A 26584-nucleotide genomic window follows, 5' to 3' on the forward strand; every position below is an offset into this window, starting at 1 on the left:
GATGCTATCTATGATGATGACTATGACCTGTCCAGCCAGAGGACCCAAGATGGCCTCAAGCTCCCTCTCTAACTCAAGGGGAGACTTGTGGCCGAGCGCAATATGCTCTATGGCATGGGAATACATCTTAGAAGTCGCCATGCTTAGCATCTCTTGGGCAAACTGTTGACTTGCTGAGATACTTCCAGTCAGCAGAACTAGAGTTCCCTGACTGACACTTCGCATTAGCTCAGCCCATCTGGAGTTGAGAAGGTTTATAACCAACTCGACAATACCCATCATAAACTTGCCGTCCGTTGACATTTTGCTAGGTCTGTATTTCTCCTGTCTACTCCGTTTGGGCGGCGGTACGATGTCGCCCTGCGACTGGCCGCTCTGGACCATGTCGAAGACAGAGTCCTCAGAGATGCCAAACACAGATCTCAGTGGTGCTGAGTGTGGTCTGTGTCTCATCTCTCTATCGCCACCCTCAGGTGAGGAGACATATCGCTCATTGTCCTCACTCAGCAAAGAGGTCAAACACCTGCAGAATGCACAATAGAAATTAATAATACATGGTAACAAAATAAAAAAATATGATCCAAGAATTTGGGACACAAACTCAACCTTGTTATTGTTATTCAAAGGAAGCATTGTGAACCATCTCAAACCACACTCAGTCCAAACATTAACATTTAGAGTAAACTTTTTAGAGTGGTTGTGTAGTATCTAAGTAGTATTTCTCACTAAGTGGATCTGGAATGGATATTTGTACCTATAACAGGAAAGACCTGCAAAAAGAGGAGGGGATAGAGCTAGGTATCTGTGAGAGGAGGGGATAGGGCTAGGTACCTGTGAGAGGAGAGGATAGGGCTAGGTACCTGTGAGAGGAGGGGATAGGGCTAGGTACCTGTGAGAGGCATGGATAGGGCTAGGTACCTGTGAGAGGAGGGGATAGGGGTAGGTACCTGTGAGAGGCATGGATAGGGCTAGGTACCTGTGAGAGGAGGGGAGAGGGGTAGGTACCTGTGAGAGGCATGGATAGGGCTAGGTACCTGTGAGAGGAGGGGAGAGGGGTAGGTACCTGTGAGAGGAGGGGATAGGGCTAGGTACCTGTGAGAGGAGGGGAAAGGCGTGGGAGTGCGTGTGCTGCAGGCGGTTCTGGCGCTGGTGCACCTGCTGGGTCCTCCACTACAGCTGAATCTGACGCTGCGGCCAAGAGAGGTCACCTCTCCTGCCTCATTACTTCCTGATCCAGAAGAGCTTGGCGAATCAGAGAGCTCTATCTGCATGGTGAGGTCAAGGGCGGGAACAACCACAGTGGATGTAGACTCCATCACCCATGCTACAATATCCATGCACTTGGCACTAAACTCATGTCTGCTCATCTGCAATGTTAAAAGACCATCCAGAGTTAGTTTGTTAAAGGGGCTGCACTGATATAAAACTTAGAACCATTTACTCAAGCTAGTCAATTAAAGCAGTGGTTCAGGATTAAAGGTCCTGCAGGATTTCCACAAATGAATGTTTGGTCCATTTTACCAACATTAACTACTTTAGAGGTGACTATAACTCACCCCGGCACGCATATTCTCACTCAGCAGATTCCAATGGCTGAAAAGTAAATAAATGCAAGTACACAATGAACTACATGACATTACCTCTATTATCTTAGACTACGTTATGGATGGACATGACCTCTATTATTTTAGATTACGTTATGGATGGACATTACCTCTATTATTTTAGATTACGTTATGGATGGACATTACCTCTATTATTTTAGATTACGTTATGGATGGACATTACCTCTATTATCTTAGATTACGTTATGGATGGACATTACCTCTATTATCTTAGACTACGTTATGGATGGACATTACCTCTATTATTTTAGATTACGTTATGGATGGACATTACCTCTATTATTTTAGATTACGTTATGGATGGACATTACCTCTATTATCTTTGATTACGTTATGGATGGACATTACCTCTATTATCTTAGACTACGTTAAGGATGGACCTCTATGGAACTAGGCCACACCCAGACATCCCTGATTGGTTATTTGGTCCGTTGAGTCCTTTGTATTGGCCCGAGACTATGGGAGACTCTCAATCTCCTCACCTCCTTCTCAAAACCCATTGGATGAGAAGGTCAGAAGGGCGGGACCTCTGGCTTTCTCATCCAATGGGTTTTGAGAAGAGAGGACACGAGGAGTATGCAATTGAGATAGGGAACATATCTAGGGGACGCATGGGGAAGCCAAAGAGCAACTTACTCGTCCTTCATGTCCTGCACAAAGGTGTGTAGGTCTGGGTAGCTTCTCTTTCCCCTGCTGAGGGTGAGACTGGTCTGGGAAGTTTCATCCTTGTGTGTCACGGTAGTGAAGGTCACCACTGCAGCCTGATGGCGACAACAGAAAGCAGAGTTAGGCTGGAATTCAATTTTGCGTCATTAAAACACAAAATATCTCAATGAAATGTCATCCATGTAATAGAAAAATACATCATACCTCCTGTGACTGAGATGGGATGGCAACAGCCTCGTCCAACTCACTCTCTCCTTCAACCTCCTGCGACCGAGATGGGATGGCAACAGCCTCGTCCAACTCACTCTCTCCCTCAACCTCCTGCGACTGAGATGGGATGGCAACAGCCTCGTCCAACTCACTCTCTCCTTCAACCTCCTGCGACTGAGATGGGATGGCAACAGCCTCGTCCAACTCACTCTCTCCTTCAACCTCCTGCGACTGAGATGGGATGGCAACAGCCTCGTCCATCTCACTCTCTCCTTCAACCTCCTGCGACTCAGATGGGATGGCAACAGCCTCGTCCAACTCACTCTCTCCTTCAACCTCCTGCGACTGAGATGGGATGGCAACAGCCTCGTCCAACTCACTCTCTTCTTCAACCTCCTGTGACTGAGTTGGGGTATCTGTGTCTAGAACAGCCTCGTCCAACTTGGTCAGTCTCTCAGCCTCTCTGTGATCTTTATGGGATCTAGATAGAGAAAAGGAATATCTCTTAGGTCACTGCTATAATGTGAGTGTGAGGATGTGTAATTATAGAATTAGAATCACAGAATTAGAATGAATCATTCTAGAATTAGAATAGAATCACTCAAATTCTATGGCTCCAATACTCTTGAGATGACTCGGCCTATCCAGAGCCAAATATTTAGAGAATTCTGCCAACTTTTAAAAGGACTCCATGTTAGCGCCTTGGAGCCTTTCATTTATCCTTTCATTATAAGTAAATTCTAATTATAGATGTTCAGTTACATAGCATTGTTTAAAATGTCAACATTGCCCATGGGGAGCCAGCTGTCATATGGATATCTACTGTGTCATGTAATGTATACATAAACTCAGCAAAAAAAGAAAACGTCCCTTTTTCAGGATCTTTCAAAGATAATTCGTAAAAATCCAAATATCTTCACAGATCTTCATTGTAAAGGGTTTAAACACTGTTTCCCATGCTAGTCCCCTGTAGCTCAGTTGGTAGAGCATGGCGCTTGCAACGCCAGGGTTGTGGGTTTGTTTCCCACGGGGGGCCAGTATGAAAATGTATGCACTCACTAACTGTAAGTCGCTCTGGATAAGAGTGTCTGCTAAATGACTAAAATGTAAAATGTTGTTCAATGAACCATAAACACTTAATGAACATGCACCTGTGCAACGGTCATTAAGACACTAACAGCTTACAGACGGTAGTTATGAAAACTTAGGACCCTAAAGAGGCCTTTCTACTGACTCTGAAAAACACCAAAAGAAAAATGCCCAGGGTCCCTGCTCATCTGTGTGAACGTGCCTTAGGCATGCTGCAAGGAGGCATGAGGACTGCAGATGTGGCCAGGGCAATAAATTGCAATGTCCGTACTGTGAGACGCCTAAGACAGAGCTACAGGGAGACAGGACGGACAGCTGATCATCCTCGCAGTGGCAGACCACGTGTAACAACATCGGCACAGGATCGGAACATCCTGCGGGACAGGTACAGGATGGAAACAACAACTGCCCGAGTTACACCAGGAACGCACAATCCCTCCATCAGTGCTCAGACTGTCCGTAATAGGCTGAGAGAGGCTGGACTGAGGGCTTGTAGGCCTGTTGTAAGGCAAGTCCTCACCAGACATCACCGGCAACACCGTCGCCTATGGGCACAAACACACCGTCGCTCGACCAGACAGGAATGGCAAAAAAGTGCTCTTCACTGACGAGTCGCGGTTTTGTCTCACCAGGGGTGATGGTCGGATTCGTGTTTATCGTCGAAGGAATGAGCGATACACCAAGGCCTGTACTCTGGAGCGGGATCGATTTGGAGGTGGATGGTCCGTCATGGTCTTGGGCGGTGTGTCACAGCATCATCGGACTACGCTTGTTGTCATTGCAGGAAATTTCAACGCTGTGCGTTACAGGGAAGACATCCTCCTCCCTCATGTGGTACCCTTCCTGCAGGCTCATCCTGACATGACCCTCCAGCATGACAATGCCACCAGCCATACTGCTCGTGATTTCCTGCAAGACAGGAATGTCAGTGTTCTGCCATGAAGAGCCTGGATCTGTTGGATCGGAGGGTGAGGGCTAGGATTTAGCCATTCCCCCCAGAAATGTCTGGGAACTTGCAGGTGCCTTGGTGGACGAGGGGGTAACATCTCAGTTTATGTCTCAGTTGTTGAATCTTGTTATGTTCATACAAATATTTACATTACATTTTTACATTTTAGTCATTTAGCAGACGCTCTTATCCAGAGCGACTTACAGTTAGTGAGTGCATACATTCTTTTATTTGTTTATTTTATTTTTATTCTTTTTTTATATATATATATATTTTTTTTTTCATACTGCCCCCCCGTGGGTATCGAACCCACAACCCTGGCGTTGCAAACGCCATGCTCTACCAACTGAGCTACATCCCTGCCGGCCATTCCCTCCCCTACCCTGGACGACGCTGTGCCAATTGTGCGCCGCCCCATGGGTCTCCCGGTCGCGGCCGGCTACGACAGAGCCTGGATTCGAACCAGGATCTCTAGTGGCACAGCTAGCACTGCGATGCAGTGCCTTAGAACACTGCGCCACTCGGGAGATGCGTTATTTACACGTTAAGTTTGCTGAAAATAAACGCAGTTGACAGTGAGAGGACGTTTCTTTTTTTGCTGAGTTTATATCTCAATGTCCCAACTCTCTAAATACATGGCTCTGGGCCTACCTCTCCATAGGCGGTGACCTTTGACCTACTACTGAATCTGTATCTGTAGGCCTATGTGATCCTGTAACCAGTCACAAATGTGTCATTAGTGTAAATCACTTACCTGACTTCCTTCATAACATCAGCTTCATTGATGGGGTCATCCAGGTCTATGAGGGTGAGGTCATTTCCATTGACCTCTGACCTCTGAAAGACAGCACAAAGTCATGTTTAGATGTCACCTACTGTGTCGCCTTTTGCCGTGTTCAAAACAACTGGGAAATCTCTGACTTCCGACTTCAGTGCGTTCAAGACAACTGGGAAATAGGAAAAAAAAACAAGCTCCGACTGGGAAAAATCGTTTTGAACAGTCATCCAACTCGGAATTCCAAGTCGGAAGCAGCGCGGCTTGGCGGGTCATGTTTTGGAGGACGCCTGACTCAACCTTCACCTCTCCCGAGCCCGCTGGGGAGTTGCAGCGATGAGACAAGATCGTAACAAGATCGTAACTACCAATTGGATATCACGAAAAATTGGGGAGAAAAAGGGGATAAAATTACCACCACAAAATGTAAAAAGGAATTCCAAGTCGGAAACTCTGGCATCTTTCTAGAGCTCCGACTTTCCGACCTGAAGATCACGGACGTCATGATTTGACCTAGTTATTTTTTTCGAGTTCCCAGTTGCCTTGAGAGCACCATTAACCCAACTCTCATTGTCACATCATAATGCATCATATTCAGAGAAATAGAATCACCAGAACATCATATCAGGTGTGCAGTTCAGTTTACCAGTCAAATTGCCAAGGTCAGAGGCTCTATCCTTTCTAGTGATTCTATTTCTATGGTCACATAATAATGCATCATATCTATGCTTGTGTCCGAAATAGCACCCTAGTTCCAATATAGTGCACTTCTTTTGGCTGGAGCCCTATAGAGTCCCACAGTATGAGTCATAATACCCATAAAACCTAGTGGTCTGGCAGCCTCTGGAACTGCCGTTCTGCAGCCAACAAGGCAGAGTTAATCTCAGCCTATGCTACCCTCCAGTCCCTCGACTTCTTGGCGCTGACGGAAACATGGATTACCACAGAAAACACTGCTACTCCTACTGCTCTTTCCTCGTCTAACCATGTGTTCTCGCATACCCCGAGAGCATCTGGTCGGCGCGGCGGTGGCACAGGAATCCTCATCTCTCCAAAGTGGACATTCTCTCTTTTTCCCCTGACCCATCTGTCTATCTCCTCATTTGAATTCCATGCTGTCACATCACTAGCCCATTCAAGCTTAACATCCTTGTCATTTATCGCCCTCCAGGTTCCCTTGGAGAGTTCATCAATGAGCTTGACGCCTTGATAAGTTCCTTTCCTGAGGATGGCTCACCCCTCACAGTTCTGGGTGACTTTAACCTCCCTACGTCTCTGCCTTTGACTCATTTCTCTCTGCCTCCTTCTTTCCACTCCTTTCCTCTTTTGACCTCACCCTCTCACCGTCCCCCCCTACTCACAAGGCAGGCAATACGCTTGACCTCATCTTTACTAGATGCTGTTCTTCTACTAATCTCACTGCAACTCCCCTCCAAGTCTCCGACCACTACTTTGTATCCTTTTCTCTCTCGCTCTCCTCCAACACTACTCACTCTGCCCCTACTCAGATGGTAATGTGCCATCACAACCTTCGCTCTCTCTCTCCCGCTACTCTCTCCTCTTCCATCCTATCATCTCTTCCCTCTGCTAAATCATTCTCCCTCCGATCTCCTGATTCTGCCTCCTCAACCCTCCTCTCCTCCCTTTCTGCATCTTTTGACTCTCTATGTCCCCTATCCTCCCGGCCGGCTCGGTCCTCCCCTCCTGCTCCGTGGCTTGACGACTCATTGCGAGCTCACAGAAGAGGGCTCCGGGCAGCCGAGCGGAAATGGAGGAAAACTAGACTCCCTGCGGACCTGTCATCTTTTCACTCCCTCCTCTCTACATTCTCTTCCTCTGTTTCCGCTGCTAAAGCCACTTTCTACCACTCTAAATTTCAAGCCTATGCCTCTAACCCTAGGAAGCTCTTTGCCACCTTCTCCTCCCTGCTGAATCCTCCTCCCCCACCCTCCTCCCTCTCTGTGGATGACTTCGTCAACCATTTTGAAAAGAAGGTTGACGACATCCGATCCTCATTTATTAAGTGAAATGACACCGCTGGTCCTGCTCACACTGCCCTACCCTATGCTTTGACTTTTTTCTCCCCTCTCTCTCCAGATGAAATCTTGCGACTTGTGACGGCCGGCCGCCCAACAACCTGCCTGCTTGACCCTATCCCGTCCTCTCTTCTCCAGACCATTTCCGGAGACCTTCTCCCTTACCTCACCTCACCTCACCTCCCACATCAACTCATCCTTGACCGCTGGCCATGTCCCTTCCGTCTTCAAGAGAGCGAGAGTTGCACCCCTCCTCAAAAAACCTACACTCGATCCCTCCGATGTCAACAACTACAGACAAGTAAGTATCCCTTCTTTCTTTTCTCTCCAAATCTCTTGAGCGTGCCGTCTCTAGCCAACTCTCCTGCTATCACTCTCAGAATGACCTTCTTGATCCAAACCAGTCAGGTTTCAAGACTGGTCATTCAACTGAGACTGCTCTTCTCTGTGTCATGGAGGCTCTCCGCACTGCTAAAGCTAACTCTCTCTCCTCTGCTCTTATCCTTCTAGACCTATCCGCTGCCTTTGATATTGTGAACCATCAGATCCTCCTCTCCACCCTCTCCGAGTTGGGCATCTCCGGCGCTGCTCACTCTTGGATTGCGTCCTACCTGACAGGTCGCTCCTACCAGGTAGCGTGGCGAGAATCTGTCTCCGCACCATGTGCTCTCACCACTGGTGTCCCCCAGGGCTCAGTTCTAGGCCCTCTCCTATTCTCTCTATACACCAAGTCACTTGGCTCTGTCATATCCTCACATGGTCTCTCCTATCATTGCTACGCAGACGACACACAATTAATTTTCTCCTTTCCCCCTTCTGATAACCAGGTGGCGAATCGCATCTCTGCATGTCTGGCAGACATATCAGTGTGGATGTCGGATCACCACCTCAAGCTGAACCTCTGCAAGACGGAGCTGCTCTTCATCCCTGGGAAGGACTGCCCGTTCCATGATCTCGCCATCACGGTTGACAACTCCATTGTGTCCTCCTCCCAGAGTGCAAAGAGCCTTGGCGTGACCCTGGACAACACCCTGTCATTCTCTGCTAACATCAAAACGGTGACCCGATCCTGCAGGTTCATGCTCTACAACATTTGCAGAGTACGACTCTACCTTACACAGAAAGCGGCACAGTTCCTAATCCAGGCACATGTCATCTCCCGTCTGGATTACTGCAACTCGCTGTTGGCTGGGCTCCCTGCCTGTGCCATTAAACCCCTACAACTTATCCAGAACGCCGCAGCCCGTCTGGTGTTCGACCTTCCCAAGTTCTCTCATGTCACCCCGCTCAGTTGAGGCTCGCATCTACTACAAGACCATGGTGCTTGCCTACGGAGCTGTGAGAGGAACGGCACCTCCTTACCTTCAGGCTCTGGCACCCCAATGGTGGAACAAGCTCCCCCACGACGCCAGGACAGCGGAGTCACTGACCACCTTCCGGAGACACTTGAAACCCTACCTCTTTAAGGAATACCTGGAATAGTATGAAGTAATCCTTCTACCCCCCCCCTCCCCCCCCATAAAAAAAAAGAAGAAAAATAAGTGGTTGTCCCACTGGCTATCATAAGTTGAATACACCAATTGTTGAATGCACCATTGTAAGTCGCTCTGGATAAGAGCGTCTGCTAAATGATATAAATGTAAAATGTAAATATACTGATAAAAGTCAACTTGTCCGAGAGAGATTTACATGGTTACAAAAACGTCACGCCAGGGTAAGCCTACACGAAATACAGCCCTTATTTTATGTGTTTCTAAAATCGGCTATGGGAAAAATGAATGGTGGAAAAACGATTGGAACCATGTCCCTGTTTGACCGCTAGGTTTTTTGGGTATTATCACACCTCCACTGTGGGACTCTATAGAGGGGTTGGTTGTTAAGCAACAAAACTGGCATGCAACTATGGGGCAAAATAGACAGGGTTTGACTTAGACTGTTGACAACATGTAAACTATATTTAGTCTCTAAATGTTTAATGCAAACATAAATACATTTGAACAATGAACTCGTCTCAAATACATTGTTACAGTTGTTGTTGGTTAGCTAGGTAGCGAATTTGAGTCATTGCATAGACATGATATCAGTCAAAACACCTCAAAACAAGACATGGTATCAATAACACCATACAACAAGCTGAAACATGCCACAGAGCTACGATTCCCCACATGGCAGCTTGTTGTTAGCTGAGGTTCAGAATCATAACAAGATACACGACTTCGGGCCATCGATGCGCGGGCATCGTTTTCGTGACGTCAGCCAACCCTTCTATGGCTCCTGGTCAAAAGTAGTACACTAGCCTACATAGGGAATAGGGTGCCATTTTGGACGAAATTATGAAGGTGCTGTCATAACCTTTGACCCCCATTTGACCCTACTGTACCTTTAGCCAACTCTCATGACTCCCCGGCCATAGACTTTCTAGTTTGATATTACAGCATGAATAGCACATTATTTCATTTGTTAAACAATATTTAATCCACAGTAATTAATATAATTGAAGATTTAAAAATAAATAACATGCCTACCTTGAACTCTTTATTCTCCATCTCCTTGCAAAATCAGCACATTTCCTTGCCAAAATGAACGCGCATCCAGAGCGAAAACAAACGCAATCCTCCAGCACTAGGGAGGTTTAGACTGAACTGCTCCAGCGGTTTTTCATCAGTTTCAACGTTTATCAGTGATGACGTAACAATGACCTGTACAGATTTGACGCACTTTCGATCTCGTGCTGATGCAACACTCTGTGTTGTTGAAAGCTCATGTATGGAAATCCTGCGAGTTGTAAACAAATTTAGGCTATTGTTGCCCTTAAAACTGTAATGTTGAGGACGCCATGAAAAATAAAATACATAACCCACACCGTTAGGCCAAGGTACATGCAATATTCATCACTTTGCCAATAGACTTCTTGTTCCTTGTTGTATGTAGCCTTTCTTTTGGGATTAGCACCACTGTCACCTAGAAATTGATACTGCGGTTGTCACATAAAACAGATAACCCATAGTTCATTATTAAATAACATAACTCATTTCTTTATTTTATTACTCATAAAATATACAGCAATCTTCAGATACTGAAAGAATTCATGGGAGTTTCGATTCAGTCACTATTTCATATGTACATGCTAGTTTAATCCTTTTAAAGAAAAAAAGGACACGAAAAAACCTGTGAACCTCCTGATCCTGATTTGACGAACATAGCATATGTATTGTACATATTTCCAGTTAAAATTATTTTAAAAAAGAGACAAAAACGGGGGTTTGAACAAGCAATCACATAAAAGGTTTGAGTGGTTTCATTTTTTTGAAGAAGTTAAGCAAGCAAAACCTGTCAAAATACATTGATTATAAGACCAAGACAAATAATATATATATATTTTTTTCAACAGAAGAAAATCTAAATGCTGCTGTCCTACCATTGGTTTACAGTGTTTCTCCTCTCCAAGGGAGGCATGTTTTCCCCCTCGTATGCCTCGGAATAGTATCAGTGCTTTTCACAAACGTTGTATTACTTAGTGTGCATCATTGTTTTCGCTCATACAGCTGCCCCTACTCTCCTAACCTCCCCTCAGTAACTAAAGAAGGCACAAAATGATGACATAAATATCACAAGAAAGAATACATGAATTAATAATTTACTTTCTAAAATATTTTCTAGAGGGCAAAGGACAGGTAGGTTTAATAACGCAAATGTAAAAAGTCCTGTCGCTCACATACAAATGCAAAATCTAAATGGCACCCTATTCTTTATAGAGTACACTACTTTTGACCAGAACCCTATGGCCCTGGTCAAAAGTAGTGTACTATAAAGGGAATAGGGTGCCATTGGGGATGGAAATTCTTTGAAATTACTCATGAGAGCAAATACTACGATTCTTTGGTTCCCACAGAGGGTCAGGAGCTTAAGACATGAATGATATTATTAAAATGTTTGTTCATAAAAAATAAATGATTTCCCCTCCTCCCACATGGATTACAGACAAGAGGCTAGGTGCGTTCTGACTGTCTTAGTGTGCGGATAAACATGACCATCACTCTCATAAAACTTAAATGAAACATCACTCCTTATGTTTTTTCTCAGGCCAAAACGCTCAATCCCATTTCTACTGTCAAAACAGGTTTTGAAAAGGCTTCTTCCGCATCTTTTGGTCCATGTCTGTTTTTCACTCAGTGAAGTGCTACTATCCCCTTGGACTACAGGTTATTGCCGTCATAAGGTGTCCGTCTGTCTGTTGGCTGGACAGTTTCTACCGTTTAGGACCTTTGTGGGTAAAGGTAAAGGTGGGGTATAGCAGCAGCAGTTCCTCTGAAGTCCAGTATCTGCTGGAAGGACACCTGGTGGTACGAGAGGATGAGTGTGGCCAGCCAGCCTGTTGTGCCTCCCCCTCTCCCTCCCTCCCTCCATTTCTCTCTCTCCATCTGCAGGACTCTTAAGGCTCCTGTGCGGACTGTCTCAGCTCGTGCCCTCCCAAAGCTGGCTGTGGTGATTTAAGACACGGTGTGTATGTGTGGATTTGTTTGTGGCCTCTGCCCCACTTCACTGTCCATCCGCCTACCCTTGGCTCCCCTCCTGGGCAGCGACCACCACCCCCCTCAGTATGTCTCTGAGTCTGAGTCGTTGAGTTCCTCATCCTTGTAGAAGCCTCCATCGTGGTCGCGGTGGCCGATGTTGTTGAAGCTGCAGTAGGAGCTGTGCTCGCTGCGCAGCACGGGCAGGCTGTCGAAGGTCACACTCTTGGAGGGGCTGGTGGTGTAGTGGTTAATGGCACTGAAGGACAGGCTGGGCGCCGGGTTGCAGGGGGACACGGGCATCATGGTGGCCAGGATCAGCGCCAGGCAGTCCGCCACGTCTTTGTTGGGGGCGCAGGCCAAGGCAGGCGTGTAACCTGAGGGGTTCAAACAGAACAGCAGAGGGTCACTTCAGGAGCATCACCGTTTACTATAACACTTTTGGTGAAAAACATGAAATAACAGCAGGCTAGGAGATACAAAGTTAAGACAATAACCAAGCAGTGGACTAGAGAGAAACATTTGTGGACACATTGAGAAGAGAAGTACAGAAGAAAACGGTGTTAGCGTTATGGATCTTACCATTGTCATCGACTGCTAGCACGCTAGCACCCTTCACTAGTAGCTCCTGAACCACCACCGTCAGACCATTTCTGGCTGCAACGTGTAACGGCCTGAGGAGAAAGTACCGTCAGATTAGCCAGCAGCAAATGAGGATACCTCCCAAATGCCAGACTATTCCCTATATAGTGCACTTCTTCTAATTCTTCTGGCCCAATTAATACAGCTGAACCATACGTACGTCTGTAAGGCTGCGTTAGTCGAGTTGATGAGGTTCCTGTCTGTAATCTTCTCCAATATCAACAAAGCACTGGTTTCATGCCCCTTTAAAAACCAGAGTCAAACATGTCAGACCAAAATGTCAACCAGAGAGAGCCAACTGTTCAGATGAACGTCATCTTCATGTGGGGATGCTCACCTTACTGCAGGCCAGATGAAGAGCAGTGTTCTTGACTGCATCCTGCAGGGTGAGCTCTGCTTTGGCACTGCTCACCAACAGCTCTGACACAGACAGAGAAACATAAAGAAACTCAATTAGGAAATGAAGCGACTTATTAAAATGTAAAACAGACATGTTGAACTTAAGCCGGCTGGGCGAGGCAAAGCGGAGGAGAGGGGGCTGCGTACCGACAGCGTTGGTTTGTCCGTTCTCAGCAGCCATCATGAGGGAGGTCTTCCCGGAGGCATCGGGGGAGTTGACCTGGGCGTTGTGGCCTAGCAGCAGCTGAAGACACTCCACGTGGTCCGTGAAAGCCGCCGCATGCAGTGGGGTCCTGGAGAGAGAGGAAACTTATTTCACCGATATCATGTAGGACTGTTATAAACAAGTTTGTTCAATTAACCCTGTTTATACCATAGAAATATAAAATCACTAATAGATGTATTAAAAGTAATCTACAATCCCTCATCCAACCCCAGAGGTCATTTTATTCCCAAGACAACATTATTCTCCAGAAGAAAAGGACTTTGTCATGTGCTGTAGTTACCGGTTCTTGGTGTCAGTGGCGTTGACAATGGCCGGCCCCAGAGTGTCAATCAGCATCTCTGCAGCCCCCTCGTTGTCATTGATCACAGCACAGTGGAGGGGGCTGAACGAGTTGCCCTCGGTGACATATGCTATGACAAAGTCCTGTTTCAGTGTAAGGTCCTCCACTGAGAGTCATAACCCCTAATTCTGTTGTAGTCTTGTTCATTCCCCCACATGGCTCCGTCCACACCAATCGAATGCTTTTCAAGCCACAAGAGGGAGTGAATGAGTGTACACTTCATGGAGGAGAGAACAGAGCTACAGTCCAGTTAGTCAGTACGTACCGTTGTATGTAGGGGTGTAACGATCCATCTACTACATCGATGTATCGATTTATATTCCTATGATCCAACTACATCGATCTGTGCTCGGTGAGTTGGCCTTTTGGACAACATATATCACTCTAACATCGTTTTAAAATGTAATAAATCGATTGTATCGATACTAGGAAATAACCCATTGGATTTAAGCACGTCAGACTTTATATGGATGTTTTTTCTTAGCACTTTTAATGATAAAGGCTTTAAACATTACTCGATTCAGTCTGCCTATCCGTGACGTCATCGCCCCACGCCAGCAGCAGCGCAAAGGCGCAAAGACAACAAAACATAGCATGGCGGACGACAGAGGAGAAGCCGACGAGCGAGAAATTATCAAGCCACCATTGCGGTCCTTACAAGAAACAGGAATCTAGGAAACTTCACCTGCACTGTCCAGTATCCAGGTATTTATTTCAGTCACACTGGTTGAATTTTTGGCTAAAAGGTTACTGAATCGATTTCAAGTCACTGAATCGTTTCGGATCGTATCGTTCTAAATGAACCAATATCGTCCTTGAATCGTATCGACAACCACGAATCGTGATACAAATCGAATCGTTACACCCCTAGTTGTATGGCCTGCCTAATTCAGGGACATGTTTACGGTGCTGAAGAGAGAAAATCAGAAAATATCTAGTGTTCCGTTAGTCCAGTACGTACCGTTGTAGCAGGCCCAGTGTAGTGGCGTGTAGCCCTGGTTGTCTGTGATGACGGGGAGGGTCTCCACTGACTGGGCGGCGTGTAGGAGTCCCCCCAGCACCCCGATGTGTCCGGATGCCGCCGCCAGGTGGACAGGGGTCCGCCCCTTACAGTCCCGAACCAGGAAGCTGGCGCTGTGCTGCAGCAGGGCCTCCACACACTCCTCATGACCCGTCAACGCCTGGGAGGAAGGGCAGGGAGACAAGAATGGATTTGAATAACTAATAATCAATGATATAATAATGAATCATCAATTATTACAAATGATGTCTGGAGGCAGGTCCCCCTACAGGGATGAATACACCACTACCCATGGACAACTACTTTTCTGAAGATAATATGTATATTTGAGCCTCCCCGTCTCTTTCTGTGTGTGAGCGTATACAGCCAGCTCTCCTCCTCACCCCTCTGTGTAGCGCTGTTCTGCCCCACTTGTCTTTGGCTTCTACGCTGGCTCCCTTGTTGAGCAGTGAGTACACACAGTCTGTGTGTCCGCTCAGCACTGACAGCATCAGAGGGGTTCTGATACACAAGACAACAAGGTCATATTACAAACTGGTAATAACCAGGCTGAGTCCCAAATGGCAACCTATTCCCTATATGGTACACTACTTTTGACCCGAGCCCATAGGGTTCTGGTTTAAAGTAGTGCACCAAGTAGGGCATAGGGTGCCATTTGGGACGTAGAACTAGTGTCAAAATCTCTTTATTTCAGGAATTGTATCCAAAACCCAATTGACTTACTGTCCATTCCCGTCTTGAACGTCCACTGGACTCTGGAGGTCAGCATTTCCAATCAGCAAACGCAAACACTCCGAATGACCGTTGGTAGCTAGAGGAGGATAAACAGAGAGGATATAAGAATGTGAGATGATTGACCGTTGGTAGCTAGAGGAGGCTAAACAGAGAGGATATGAGCTGATTGCTGGACGACTATTACCTTCACATGAACAGACAGATTTCTAGAACAGTGGTATTGGTAGATGACATCCTCATGATGTTAACACAGCAGATAATAAAACATTTTGGGGCTGAGGCCCTCGAAGCCTGTCACCTGCTAGCTGTGTACCTGGCTCTGGATAGAAGTCCCCCTGTGCACTGATCTAGGATCAGCTTACCCTCCCCAGATCCTCAGCAATAATGACAAAAAATGACCTTAGATCAGTGTGTAGTGGGCATTTTCACACTATGCTATATAATATCCCTAGAGTGGACATTGGCGTCCTAGCAACATGACCAAACAAATGTCCATCTTGGTAAGGAAAACTTTTGAATTACAGAATCTCTAGGTCTTACGTGATATCCTATGCGTACCTGCAGCGTGGATGGGGGTCCTCTTCAGGGTGAAGTCTTTAACCAGGATGGAGGCTCCCTGGTTGATGAGGACGTCAACACACTCCACATGGCCTTTAAAGGCAGCCAGGTCCAGAGGGGTGCGCCCCTGGCTGTTCCTCACGTCTAGATCCAGCAGAGACTGAACCAGGACCTCCATAGCATGGTGGTGGCCGTGGTACGCCTGAATGGAAACAAACACACAGTCTGAAGCAAAGTCCAGTGGTATGCCTGAACACATATACACTCCTAATATAATCAATGTCCTATAGTAGACCAGTGGTACGCCTGAACAGAAATACACTCCTAATATAATCAATGTCCTATAGTAGACCAGTGGTATGCCTGAACAGATATACACTCCTAATATAATCAATGTCCTATAGTAGACCAGTGGTATGCCAGAACAGATATACACTCCTAATATAATCAATGTCCTATAGTAGACCAGTGGTATGCCAGAACAGATATACACTCTTAATATAATCAATGTCCTATAGTAGACCAGTGGTACGCCTGAACAGAAATACACTCCTAATATAATCAATGTCCTATAGTAGACCAGTGGTGCGCCTGAACAGATATACACTCTTAATATAATCAATGTCCTATAGTAGACCAGTGGTATGCCTGAACAGAAACAGTCCTAGACCCCTAAAGTAGACCAGTGTCTCTCAAATCGGGTGCCCATTTTTTCTCCCGCCCAGCATCAACATCGAAGGTCCCTGCCAAGCGTGAGATTTAGAAACACTCTACTTCTCCTCTGTTGGAGGTTGATTAACTCAAATGGCAAAATAAGGAAATCATCCTCATCATCACCGTGTCAAAATATGCATGTATTTTACACTAATCAGGAACAGATAGGAACATGGTGTGTGAGTGTCTGGACAATCAACTTTTCGTGGAAAAACAACACCATGCCTGCATCCCAGATAGCACCCTATTTCCCATGTAGTGCAGTACTTTTGATCTGGGCCCATAAGGCTCTGGTCAAAAGTAGTGCACTAAATAGGGAATAGGGTGCCATTTGTCATGTGGCGAGACCCCTACAGGAGCAGGTAGGCTTTACTCACAGCTAAGTGTAGGGGGCTGATGGGAGCTCTGACATCAGAGTCGTTCAGGATGTCTGTCCCTGAGGTTTCCATTAGCTGGGGAAAGACAAGGACGGGCCAGTTTAGACTTGTAACATATTTACTTTGAAGGTTAGTCTAGTAGCATGTTTCATGTTGTAAATCTCAGTGACCAGCCCCTGCAGACATACTGGGGTGTTGCATTCGTATCTTAAACAAGCTAGTGTGAGGAAAAGTAACCAACTGGTACTTACCACATCTAAAGGTGTTTCACTTGCAATCTGGAAAAAGAACATCAAGAGTGACGATGCGGCCACGACAAACATGCAACCACACCTTAAAACCTACTGAATATCAACGTCTGTCCCAAATGGCACCCTATTCCCTATATAGTGCATTACTTTTGACCAGAGCCCTATGGGCCCTACATTCATTTGGGACGCAGACAAAATGGTCTGTGAATGCAGGGCGTCTAGTCCCCTGTGGTTCTGACTCACCAGCTCCAGACAGAGGCGGTGTCCGTACGCAGACGCGTAATGGACTGCGTTGTAGCCCTGATTGTCCCTGATCCCTGGGTTAGCGTCGTTTCGCAGCAAATATTCCAGACACCTAGAGGTCAGAGGTCAAGAGTTCACTAATCATTATACCAACATCAAGACAGACAGATAAGCAAGCAGAGACACTTTCCCAAAGGAGACGTGGCCAAGCTTTCACACTGCAGATTTAACACTAGTATGTATTCAAACACGACCAACAACATACTCTAGACTACAGTGAAATGTGAAAGGTCATGGCACCACAACATACTCTCCAGACTACAGTGAAATGTGAAAGGTCATGGCACCACAACATACTCTCCAGACTACAGTGAAATGTGAAAGGTCATGGCACCACAACATACTCTCCAGACTACAGTGAAATGTGAAAGGTCATGGCACCACAACATACTCTCCAGACTACAGTGAAATGTGAAAGGTCATGGCACCACAACATACTCTCCAGACTACAGTGAAATGTGAAAGGTCATGGCACCACAACATACTCTCCAGACTACAGTGAAATGTGAAAGGTCATGGCACCACAACATACTCTCCAGACTACAGTGAAATGTGAAAGGTCATGGCACCACAACATACTCTCCAGACTACAGTGAAATGTGAAAGGTCATGGCACCACAACACACACAACAGTAAGAGAGGTGTGAGACGTACTTTCCGTCTGTGTCGGAGGCAGCAGCGTAGTGGAGCGGGGTGCAACCCCTTTTATCCAGATCGTTCACACTGGCCCCAGACCCCACCAAGGCAAACAGACACTGGTAGTTACAATTGGCTGCCGCATAATGCAGAGGACTCCTAGAAGAACGCACAGAAACCATTCAACATCAACAACAGAAACAGCTTATTGGAGCTGTATAACATTTACATTTTACATTTACGTCATTTAGCAGACACTCTTATCCAGTGCGACTTACAGGAGCAATTAGGGTTAAGTGCCTTGCTGCAGTGCACATAGACACATTTTTCACCTAGTCAGCTAGGGGATTTGAACCAGCAACCTTTCGGTTACTGACCCAACGCTCTTAACCGCTAGGCTACCTGCCGCCCAATATTTCCCATAATAATTCCTATATGCCCCTATACTATATTCCCCATTATCATAAAGATCACATATGAAAGTTATTTGATGCCACAGACAGACCTTCCGAAGCTGTCCTTTCTGTTGAAGTCTGCCCCTGTGTTGAGCAGCAGATTCAGACAGTCCAGGTTCCTGGTAACAAGATATCAAGTTCAGAAAGGCTCTCGTACATCTGAGCTATCAGGTGGATGGTAACAAGATATCAAGTTCAGAAAGGCTCTCGTACATCTGAGCTATCAGGTGGATGGTAACAAGATATCAAGTTCAGAAAGGCTCTCGTACATCTGAGCTATCAGGTGGATGGTAACAAGATATCAAGTTCAGAAAGGCCCTCGTACATCTGAGCTATCAGGTGAATGGTAACAAGATATCAAGTTCAGAAAGGCTCTCGTACATCTGAGCTATCAGGTGGATGGTAACAAGATATCAAGTTCAGAAAGGCTCTCGTACATCTGAGCTATCAGGTGGATGGTAACAAGATATCAAGTTCAGAAAGGCTCTCGTACATCTGAGCTATCAGGTGGATGGTAACAAGATATCAAGTTCAGAAAGGCTCTCGTACATCTGAGCTATCAGGTGGATGGTAACAAGATATCAAGTTCAGAAAGGCTCTCGTTCATCTGAGCTATCAGGTGGATGGTAACAAGATATCAAGTTCAGAAAGGCTCTCGTACATCTGAGCTATCAGGTGGATGGTAACAAGATATCAAGTTCAGAAAGGCTCTCGTACATCTGAGCTATCAGGTGGATGGTAACAAGATATCAAGTTCAGAAAGGCTCTCGTTCATCTGAGCTATCAGGTGGATGGTAACAAGATATCAAGTTCAGAAAGGCCCTTTCACATCTGAGCTATCAGGTGGATGGTAACAATGAGAACCTTAAAGAAAAGAGAAACCCGTACACTGCTCTTGCTAGTATCACTGTTTTTATAATGCTAATAAAAGCTATAATAAAAAGTGATACTAGCAAGAGCAGTTTGCAGGTTTCTCTTCTCTTTCAAGAAGATATAAAGACAATTTAGACCAGAGCGCAAGTCAATACCACCATGGCATGGAACCACATTATACAGAAATGATACCGCACTAATGATCTAAACGATTTTTTTATACTGCTAAACAATGTGAAATGTAAGAGTGTGAATATGTGTTTGTTCTTTCTGGTGGCTTTCCAGTTCATGAACTAAATATTCCTTGGTGTAAAGCCTGGACCAGTCCACTCACCCAACAGCTGCTGCAGCATGTAAACAGGTCCTTCCAAAGTCGTCAGGGGTGTCTATATCAAAGCCTGATGAGAGGAGCTTCCGACAGCAGTCAGAGAACCCACTGAGAGCAGCCAGGTGGAGGGGGAACATCCCATGGACGCCTCGCCTGCAACACATTTTTACATTTTAGACTTTAAGCAGACACTCTTATCCAGAGTGACTTACAGTTGATTCAGCTAAGATTGGAAACAGCACCACATCACAGTCCTCATTAAACCCCACAGCAGATCAACACATCAGCATGCTGCAATGCCCTGTCTATCAACCCCCCACACACCACAATGTGTTGAGCATAGTCTCCAAGCGGCAATTCGGTCAATGACAGAATTGCAGATGCATGTTGCATTATTGCTGGAAACTGTGTGTGTGTGTGTTCTCACTTGGCTGTGTCAGCTCCGTTCGTGATGAGTGTATTGATGAGTAACTCGTGGCCGTAGCGAGCAGAGATGTGCAGGGGTGTGTTTCCATTCTTTTCTTCACAGTCGATCTCAGCACCTACAGAACACACACACACACAGACACACACACACAGACACACACACACAGACACACACACACACACACAGACACACACACACGTCAACCACTTGACCCTAGAGGCCTCATGAAGCTTCATGTTCAACCACATTGCAAGTAACATTGCTCTGTGCCAGTGAATCATGGTTTGAAGACTAAAGACAATGCTGAAGAGCCTACTGGTTCATATATATTCAGTTGAGAGCATTCACAGCGACTCACCATTCTGGATGATGGCTTGAGATCTGGAGAAGCGTCCGTGGATGGCCGTCATGTGGAGGGGGGTCTTTCCATCTTTACTCTGCAGATAGAAAGACAAAGATGGTTCACACGGCAGTCTGTGCTGCTGACCACAGGCAAAATCAAACACGTATTGGAGGAGCGCTTGATTGCATTTAGTTTGCATTGTTAGGCCTATTCCATTGGTATTTGAATGTAGACCAAGGCCAAATACTAAGCCATGTGCTGCGTCAGTGTGTGCGTCGCAAATGGCACCCTATTCTCTTCATAGTGAACTACTTTTTGAACCAAAGTAGTGTACTTATAAAGGGAACAGGGTGCCATTTGGGACACAGCCAGTGTCACCACGGCTCCTTGCTCTATGGGCCCCTGGTCAAAAGTAGTGCACTACATAGGGAATAGGGTGTTATTTAGTTCAGACACAGTGTTGGTCATCCGGTCTCCTCACCTTGATGTTGACGAGGGCCCCGTTGCCCACCAGCAGCTCCAGGCAGAGCGCCCCATGGCACGAGGCGGCCGTGAAGTGGAGTGGGGCGAAACCCTTCTCGTTCACCTGGTTCACGTTGGCGCCACACTCGATCAGCTCATTCACCACCACGTCCTGCCCGTTGTAGCATGCCACGTGGAGGGGGGTGTTACCGTACCCATTGGGCTCATTTATCTGGAGGGAGCAAGGGAGGGAAAAGAGTGGAGAGAGAGAGGGGGGGGGGGGGGGGGGGGAACAAAACAATACATTCCTGATCAGGTCACTTGGTTCTGAAAACCCCCTGGCCCAAAACACTGGCTCCAACCTCCATCTCTTCATTACTTGGTTATGAAAACCCCCTGGTCCAACCTCTCTCTCTTCATTACTTGGTTCTGAAAACCCCCTGGTCCAACCTCTCTCTCTTCATTACTTGGTTCTGAAAACCCCCTGGTCCAACCTCTCTCTCTTCATTACTTGGTTCTGAAAACCCCCTGGTCCAACCTCTCTCTCTTCATTACTTGGTTATGAAAACCCCCTGGTCCAACCTCTCTCTCTTCATTACTTGGTTCTGAAAACCCCCTGGTCCAACCTCTCTCTCTTCATTACTTGGTTATGAAAACCCCCTGGTCCAACCTCTCTCTCTTCATTACTTGGTTATGAAAACCCCCTGGTCCAACCTCTCTCTCTTCATTACTTGGTTATGAAAACCCCCTGGTCCAACCTCTCTCTCTTCATTACTTGGTTCTGAAAACCCCCTGGTCCAACCTCTCTCTCTTCATTACTTGGTTCTGAAAACCCCCTGGTCCAACCTCTCTCTCTTCATTACTTGGTTCTGAAAACCCCCTGGTCCAACCTCTCTCTCTTCATTACCTGGTTATGAAAACCCCCTGGTCCAACCTCTCTCTCTTCATTACTTGGTTCTGAAAACCCCCTGGTCCAACCTCTCTCTCTTCATTACTTGGTTCTGAAAACCCCCTGGTCCAACCTCTCTCTCTTCATTACTTGGTTATGAAAACCCCCTGGTCCAACCTCTCTCTCTTCATTACTTGGTTATGAAAACCCCCTGGTACAACCTCTCTCTCTTCATTACTTGGTTCTGAAAACCCCCTGGTCCAACCTCTCTCTCTTCATTACTTGGTTATGAAAACCCCCTGGTCCAACCTCTCTCTCTTCATTACTTGGTTCTGAAAACCCCCTGGTCCAACCTCTCTCTCTTCATTACTTGGTTATGAAAACCCCCTGGTCCAACCTCTCTCTCTTCATTACTTGGTTATGAAAACCCCCTGGTCCAACCTCTCTCTCTTCATTACTTGGTTATGAAAACCCCCTGGTCCAACCTCTCTCTCTTCATTACTTGGTTATGAAAACCCCCTGGTCCAACCTCTCTCTCTTCATTACTTGGTTCTGAAAACCCCCTGGTCCAACCTCTCTCTCTTCATTACTTGGTTCTGAAAACCCCCTGGTCCAACCTCTCTCTCTTCATTACTTGGTTATGAAAACCCCCTGGTCCAACCTCTCTCTCTTCATTACTTGGTTATGAAAACCCCCTGGTACAACCTCTCTCTCTTCATTACTTGGTTATGAAAACCCCCTGGTCCAACCTCCATCTCTTCATTACTTGGTTCTGAAAACCCCCTGGTCCAACCTCTCTCTCTTCATTACTTGGTTCTGAAAACCCCCTGGTCCAACCTCTCTCTCTTCATTACTTGGTTCTGAAAACCCCCTGGTCCAACCTCTCTCTCTTCATTACTTGGTTATGAAAACCCCCTGGTCCAACCTCTCTCTCTTCATTACTTGGTTATGAAAACCCCCTGGTCCAACCTCTCTCTCTTCATTACTTGGTTATGAAAACCCCCTGGTCCAACCTCTCTCTCTTCATTACTTGGTTATGAAAACCCCCTGGTCCAACCTCTCTCTCTTCATTACTTGGTTATGAAAACCCCCTGGTCCAACCTCTCTCTCTTCATTACTTGGTTCTGAAAACCCCCTGGTCCAACCTCTCTCTCTTCATTACTTGGTTCTGAAAACCCCCTGGTCCAACCTCTCTCTCTTCATTACTTGGTTATGAAAACCCCCTGGTCCAACCTCTCTCTCTTCATTACTTGGTTATGAAAACCCCCTGGTACAACCTCTCTCTCTTCATTACTTGGTTCTGAAAACCCCCTGGTCCAACCTCTCTCTCTTCATTACTTGGTTATGAAAACCCCCTGGTCCAACCTCTCTCTCTTCATTACTTGGTTCTGAAAACCCCCTGGTCCAACCTCTCTCTCTTCATTACTTGGTTATGAAAACCCCCTGGTCCAACCTCTCTCTCTTCATTACTTGGTTATGAAAACCCCCTGGTCCAACCTCTCTCTCTTCATTACTTGGTTATGAAAACCCCCTGGTCCAACCTCTCTCTCTTCATTACTTGGTTATGAAAACCCCCTGGTCCAACCTCTCTCTCTTCATTACTTGGTTCTGAAAACCCCCTGGTCCAACCTCTCTCTCTTCATTACTTGGTTCTGAAAACCCCCTGGTCCAACCTCTCTCTCTTCATTACTTGGTTATGAAAACCCCCTGGTCCAACCTCTCTCTCTTCATTACTTGGTTATGAAAACCCCCTGGTACAACCTCTCTCTCTTCATTACTTGGTTATGAAAACCCCCTGGTCCAACCTCCATCTCTTCATTACTTGGTTCTGAAAACCCCCTGGTCCAACCTCTCTTCATTACTTGGTTATGAAAACCCCCTGGTCCAACCTCTCTCTCTTCATTACTTGGTTATGAAAACCCCCTGGTACAACCTCTCTCTCTTCATTACTTGGTTCTGAAAACCCCCTGGTCCAACCTCTCTCTCTTCATTACTTGGTTCTGAAAACCCCCTGGTCCAACCTCTCTCTCTTCATTACTTGGTTATGAAAACCCCCTGGTCCAACCTCTCTCTCTTCATTACTTGGTTATGAAAACCCCCTGGTCCAACCTCTCTCTCTTCATTACTTGGTTATGAAAACCCCCTGGTCCAACCTCTCTCTCTTCATTACTTGGTTCTGAAAACCCCCTGGTCCAACCTCTCTCTCTTCATTACTTGGTTATGAAAACCCCCTGGTCCAACCTCTCTCTCTTCATTACTTGGTTATGAAAACCCCCTGGTCCAACCTCTCTCTCTTCATTACTTGGTTATGAAAACCCCCTGGTCCAACCTCTCTCTCTTCATTACCTGGTTATGAAAACCCCCTGGTCCAACCTCTCTCTCTTCATTACTTGGTTCTGAAAACCCCCTGGTCCAACCTCTCTCTCTTCATTACTTGGTTATGAAAACCCCCTGGTCCAACCTCTCTCTCTTCATTACCTGGTTATGAAAACCCCCTGGTCCAACCTCTCTCTCTTCATTACTTGGTTCTGAAAACCCCCTGGTCCAACCTCTCTCTCTTCATTACTTGGTTCTGAAAACCCCCTGGTCCAACCTCTCTCTCTTCATTACTTGGTTCTGAAAACCCCCTGGTCCAACCTCTCTCTCTTCATTACTTGGTTATGAAAACCCCCTGGTACAACCTCTCTCTCTTCATTACTTGGTTCTGAAAACCCCCTGGTCCAACCTCCATCTCTTCATTACTTGGTTCTGAAAACCCCCTGGTCCAACCTCTCTCTCTTCATTACTTGGTTCTGAAAACCCCCTGGTCCAACCTCTCTCTCTTCATTACTTGGTTATGAAAACCCCCTGGTCCAACCTCTCTCTCTTCATTACTTGGTTTTGAAAACCCCCTGGTACAACCTCTCTCTCTTCATTACTTGGTTATGAAAACCCCCTGGTCCAACCTCTCTCTCTTCATTACTTGGTTATGAAAACCCCCTGGTCCAACCTCTCTCTCTTCATTACTTGGTTCTGAAAACCCCCTGGTCCAACCTCTCTCTCTTCATTACTTGGTTATGAAAACCCCCTGGTCCAACCTCTCTCTCTTCATTACTTGGTTATGAAAACCCCCTGGTCCAACCTCTCTCTCTTCATTACTTGGTTATGAAAACCCCCTGGTCCAACCTCTCTCTCTTCATTACCTGGTTATGAAAACCCCCTGGTCCAACCTCTCTCTCTTCATTACTTGGTTCTGAAAACCCCCTGGTCCAACCTCTCTCTCTTCATTACTTGGTTATGAAAACCCCCTGGTCCAACCTCTCTCTCTTCATTACCTGGTTATGAAAACCCCCTGGTCCAACCTCTCTCTCTTCATTACTTGGTTCTGAAAACCCCCTGGTCCAACCTCTCTCTCTTCATTACTTGGTTCTGAAAACCCCCTGGTCCAACCTCTCTCTCTTCATTACTTGGTTCTGAAAACCCCCTGGTCCAACCTCTCTCTCTTCATTACTTGGTTCTGAAAACCCCCTGGTCCAACCTCTCTCTCTTCATTACTTGGTTCTGAAAACCCCCTGGTCCAACCTCTCTCTCTTCATTACTTGGTTCTGAAAACCCCCTGGTCCAACCTCTCTCTCTTCATTACTTGGTTCTGAAAACCCCCTGGTACAACCTCTCTCTCTTCATTACTTGGTTCTGAAAACCCCCTGGTCCAACCTCTCTCTCTTCATTACTTGGTTATGAAAACCCCCTGGTCCAACCTCTCTCTCTTCATTACTTGGTTCTGAAAACCCCCTGGTCCAACCTCTCTCTCTTCATTACCTGGTTCTGAAAACCCCCTGGTCCAACCTCTCTCTCTTCATTACCTGGTTCTGAAAACCCCCTGGTCCAACCTCTCTCTCTTCATTACTTGGTTCTGAAAACCCCCTGGTCCAAAACACTGGCTCCAACCTCCATCTCTTCATTACTTGAAAGGAAATCATTCGCCAACCCACTAGAGCTCTGTATTTTCATTGAGTTGTAATTGAACAGTGACTACACATTTGAATGCGTGTTGACTCACATCCACTCCAAGGTCCAGGAGGTACTTGACCACACTGATCATTCCACTGGAGGCTGCAGAGTGGAGAGGGGTGTAGGCCTTCTTGTCTTTACAGGACACCTCTGATCCATGAGAGGCCAGCAGTTTCACCACCTCAATGTGCCCTATGGTAGGTAGAGAGAGCGAGAGCGAGAGAGAGAGAGAGATTAGTTTACAGTGGTACACAGCACCATAAGCAACACCTACATCATGTTAGTACAACTGAAAACATCTAATCAACCTACTTAGTACATGATTCTGACATAATAACACACTAGACGTGGCTCATACAGCTGAGCTGTGAGACTAACACACAGTCCATTCATTCATTCATTCATTGGTATAAAGGACATTAGTCAGAATGTAAATGATGTGGTAAACTCATCACCCATGTAAGCAGCCCAGTGGATTGCTCGGCGATCCTTCTTGTCAAAGGCATTAATGTTGGCTCCTCTGGAGAGAAGCAGCCTCACCATCTAACAGGGAGAGGAGAGAGAAACAAAACACAGGTTGAGGAAAACTAAACAGCAAAATCCGCTAAATCTGGCTTCAAAGCCTTCCCTTTAAAATTATATATTTTGTATTCACAATGAATGAAAGATAACATGTAAAGACATGGTACATTTCTCCCCTTTTAGTCCCCCTTTGACCTCCCCCTCCCCCCAGAATGCCTCCAAACACATTTAA

General features: G+C 46.2%; 1 protein-coding gene and 1 long non-coding RNA gene across 2 annotated transcripts; both read right to left on the reverse strand.

Moving 5' to 3' along the window:
* Positions 1-2949: 2949 nt before the first annotated feature.
* On the reverse strand, positions 2950-9957 carry LOC311119981. Its single transcript, XR_014612058.1, has 3 exons — positions 9876-9957; positions 5294-5376; positions 2950-2982 (listed from the first exon to the last, which is right to left on the reverse strand). It is a non-coding gene; the product is annotated as an uncharacterized lncRNA (long non-coding RNA).
* A 1858-nt stretch (positions 9958-11815) lies between these two features.
* LOC311119983 (serine/threonine-protein phosphatase 6 regulatory ankyrin repeat subunit A-like) lies at positions 11816-26373 on the reverse strand (the record flags this gene model as incomplete). The annotated part of the gene is made up of 21 exons (XM_084194621.1): positions 11816-12238; positions 12444-12535; positions 12664-12746; positions 12841-12923; positions 13050-13195; positions 13409-13574; positions 14430-14649; positions 14873-14990; positions 15213-15300; positions 15783-15984; positions 16874-16948; positions 17125-17151; positions 17368-17479; positions 18082-18222; positions 18569-18637; positions 19726-19872; positions 20147-20261; positions 20505-20583; positions 20971-21183; positions 25880-26022; positions 26286-26373. 21 exons carry the CDS (start codon positions 26371-26373, stop codon positions 11946-11948), a joined length of 2700 nt encoding a protein of 899 aa, XP_084050747.1. The 3' UTR covers positions 11816-11945.
* Between the last annotated feature and the right edge of the window lie 211 nt (positions 26374-26584).

Source organism: Coregonus lavaretus (genome assembly GCF_964263955.1).
Source record: "Coregonus lavaretus genome assembly, contig: HAP1_SCAFFOLD_310, whole genome shotgun sequence".
NCBI lineage: Eukaryota > Metazoa > Chordata > Actinopteri > Salmoniformes > Salmonidae > Coregonus > Coregonus lavaretus.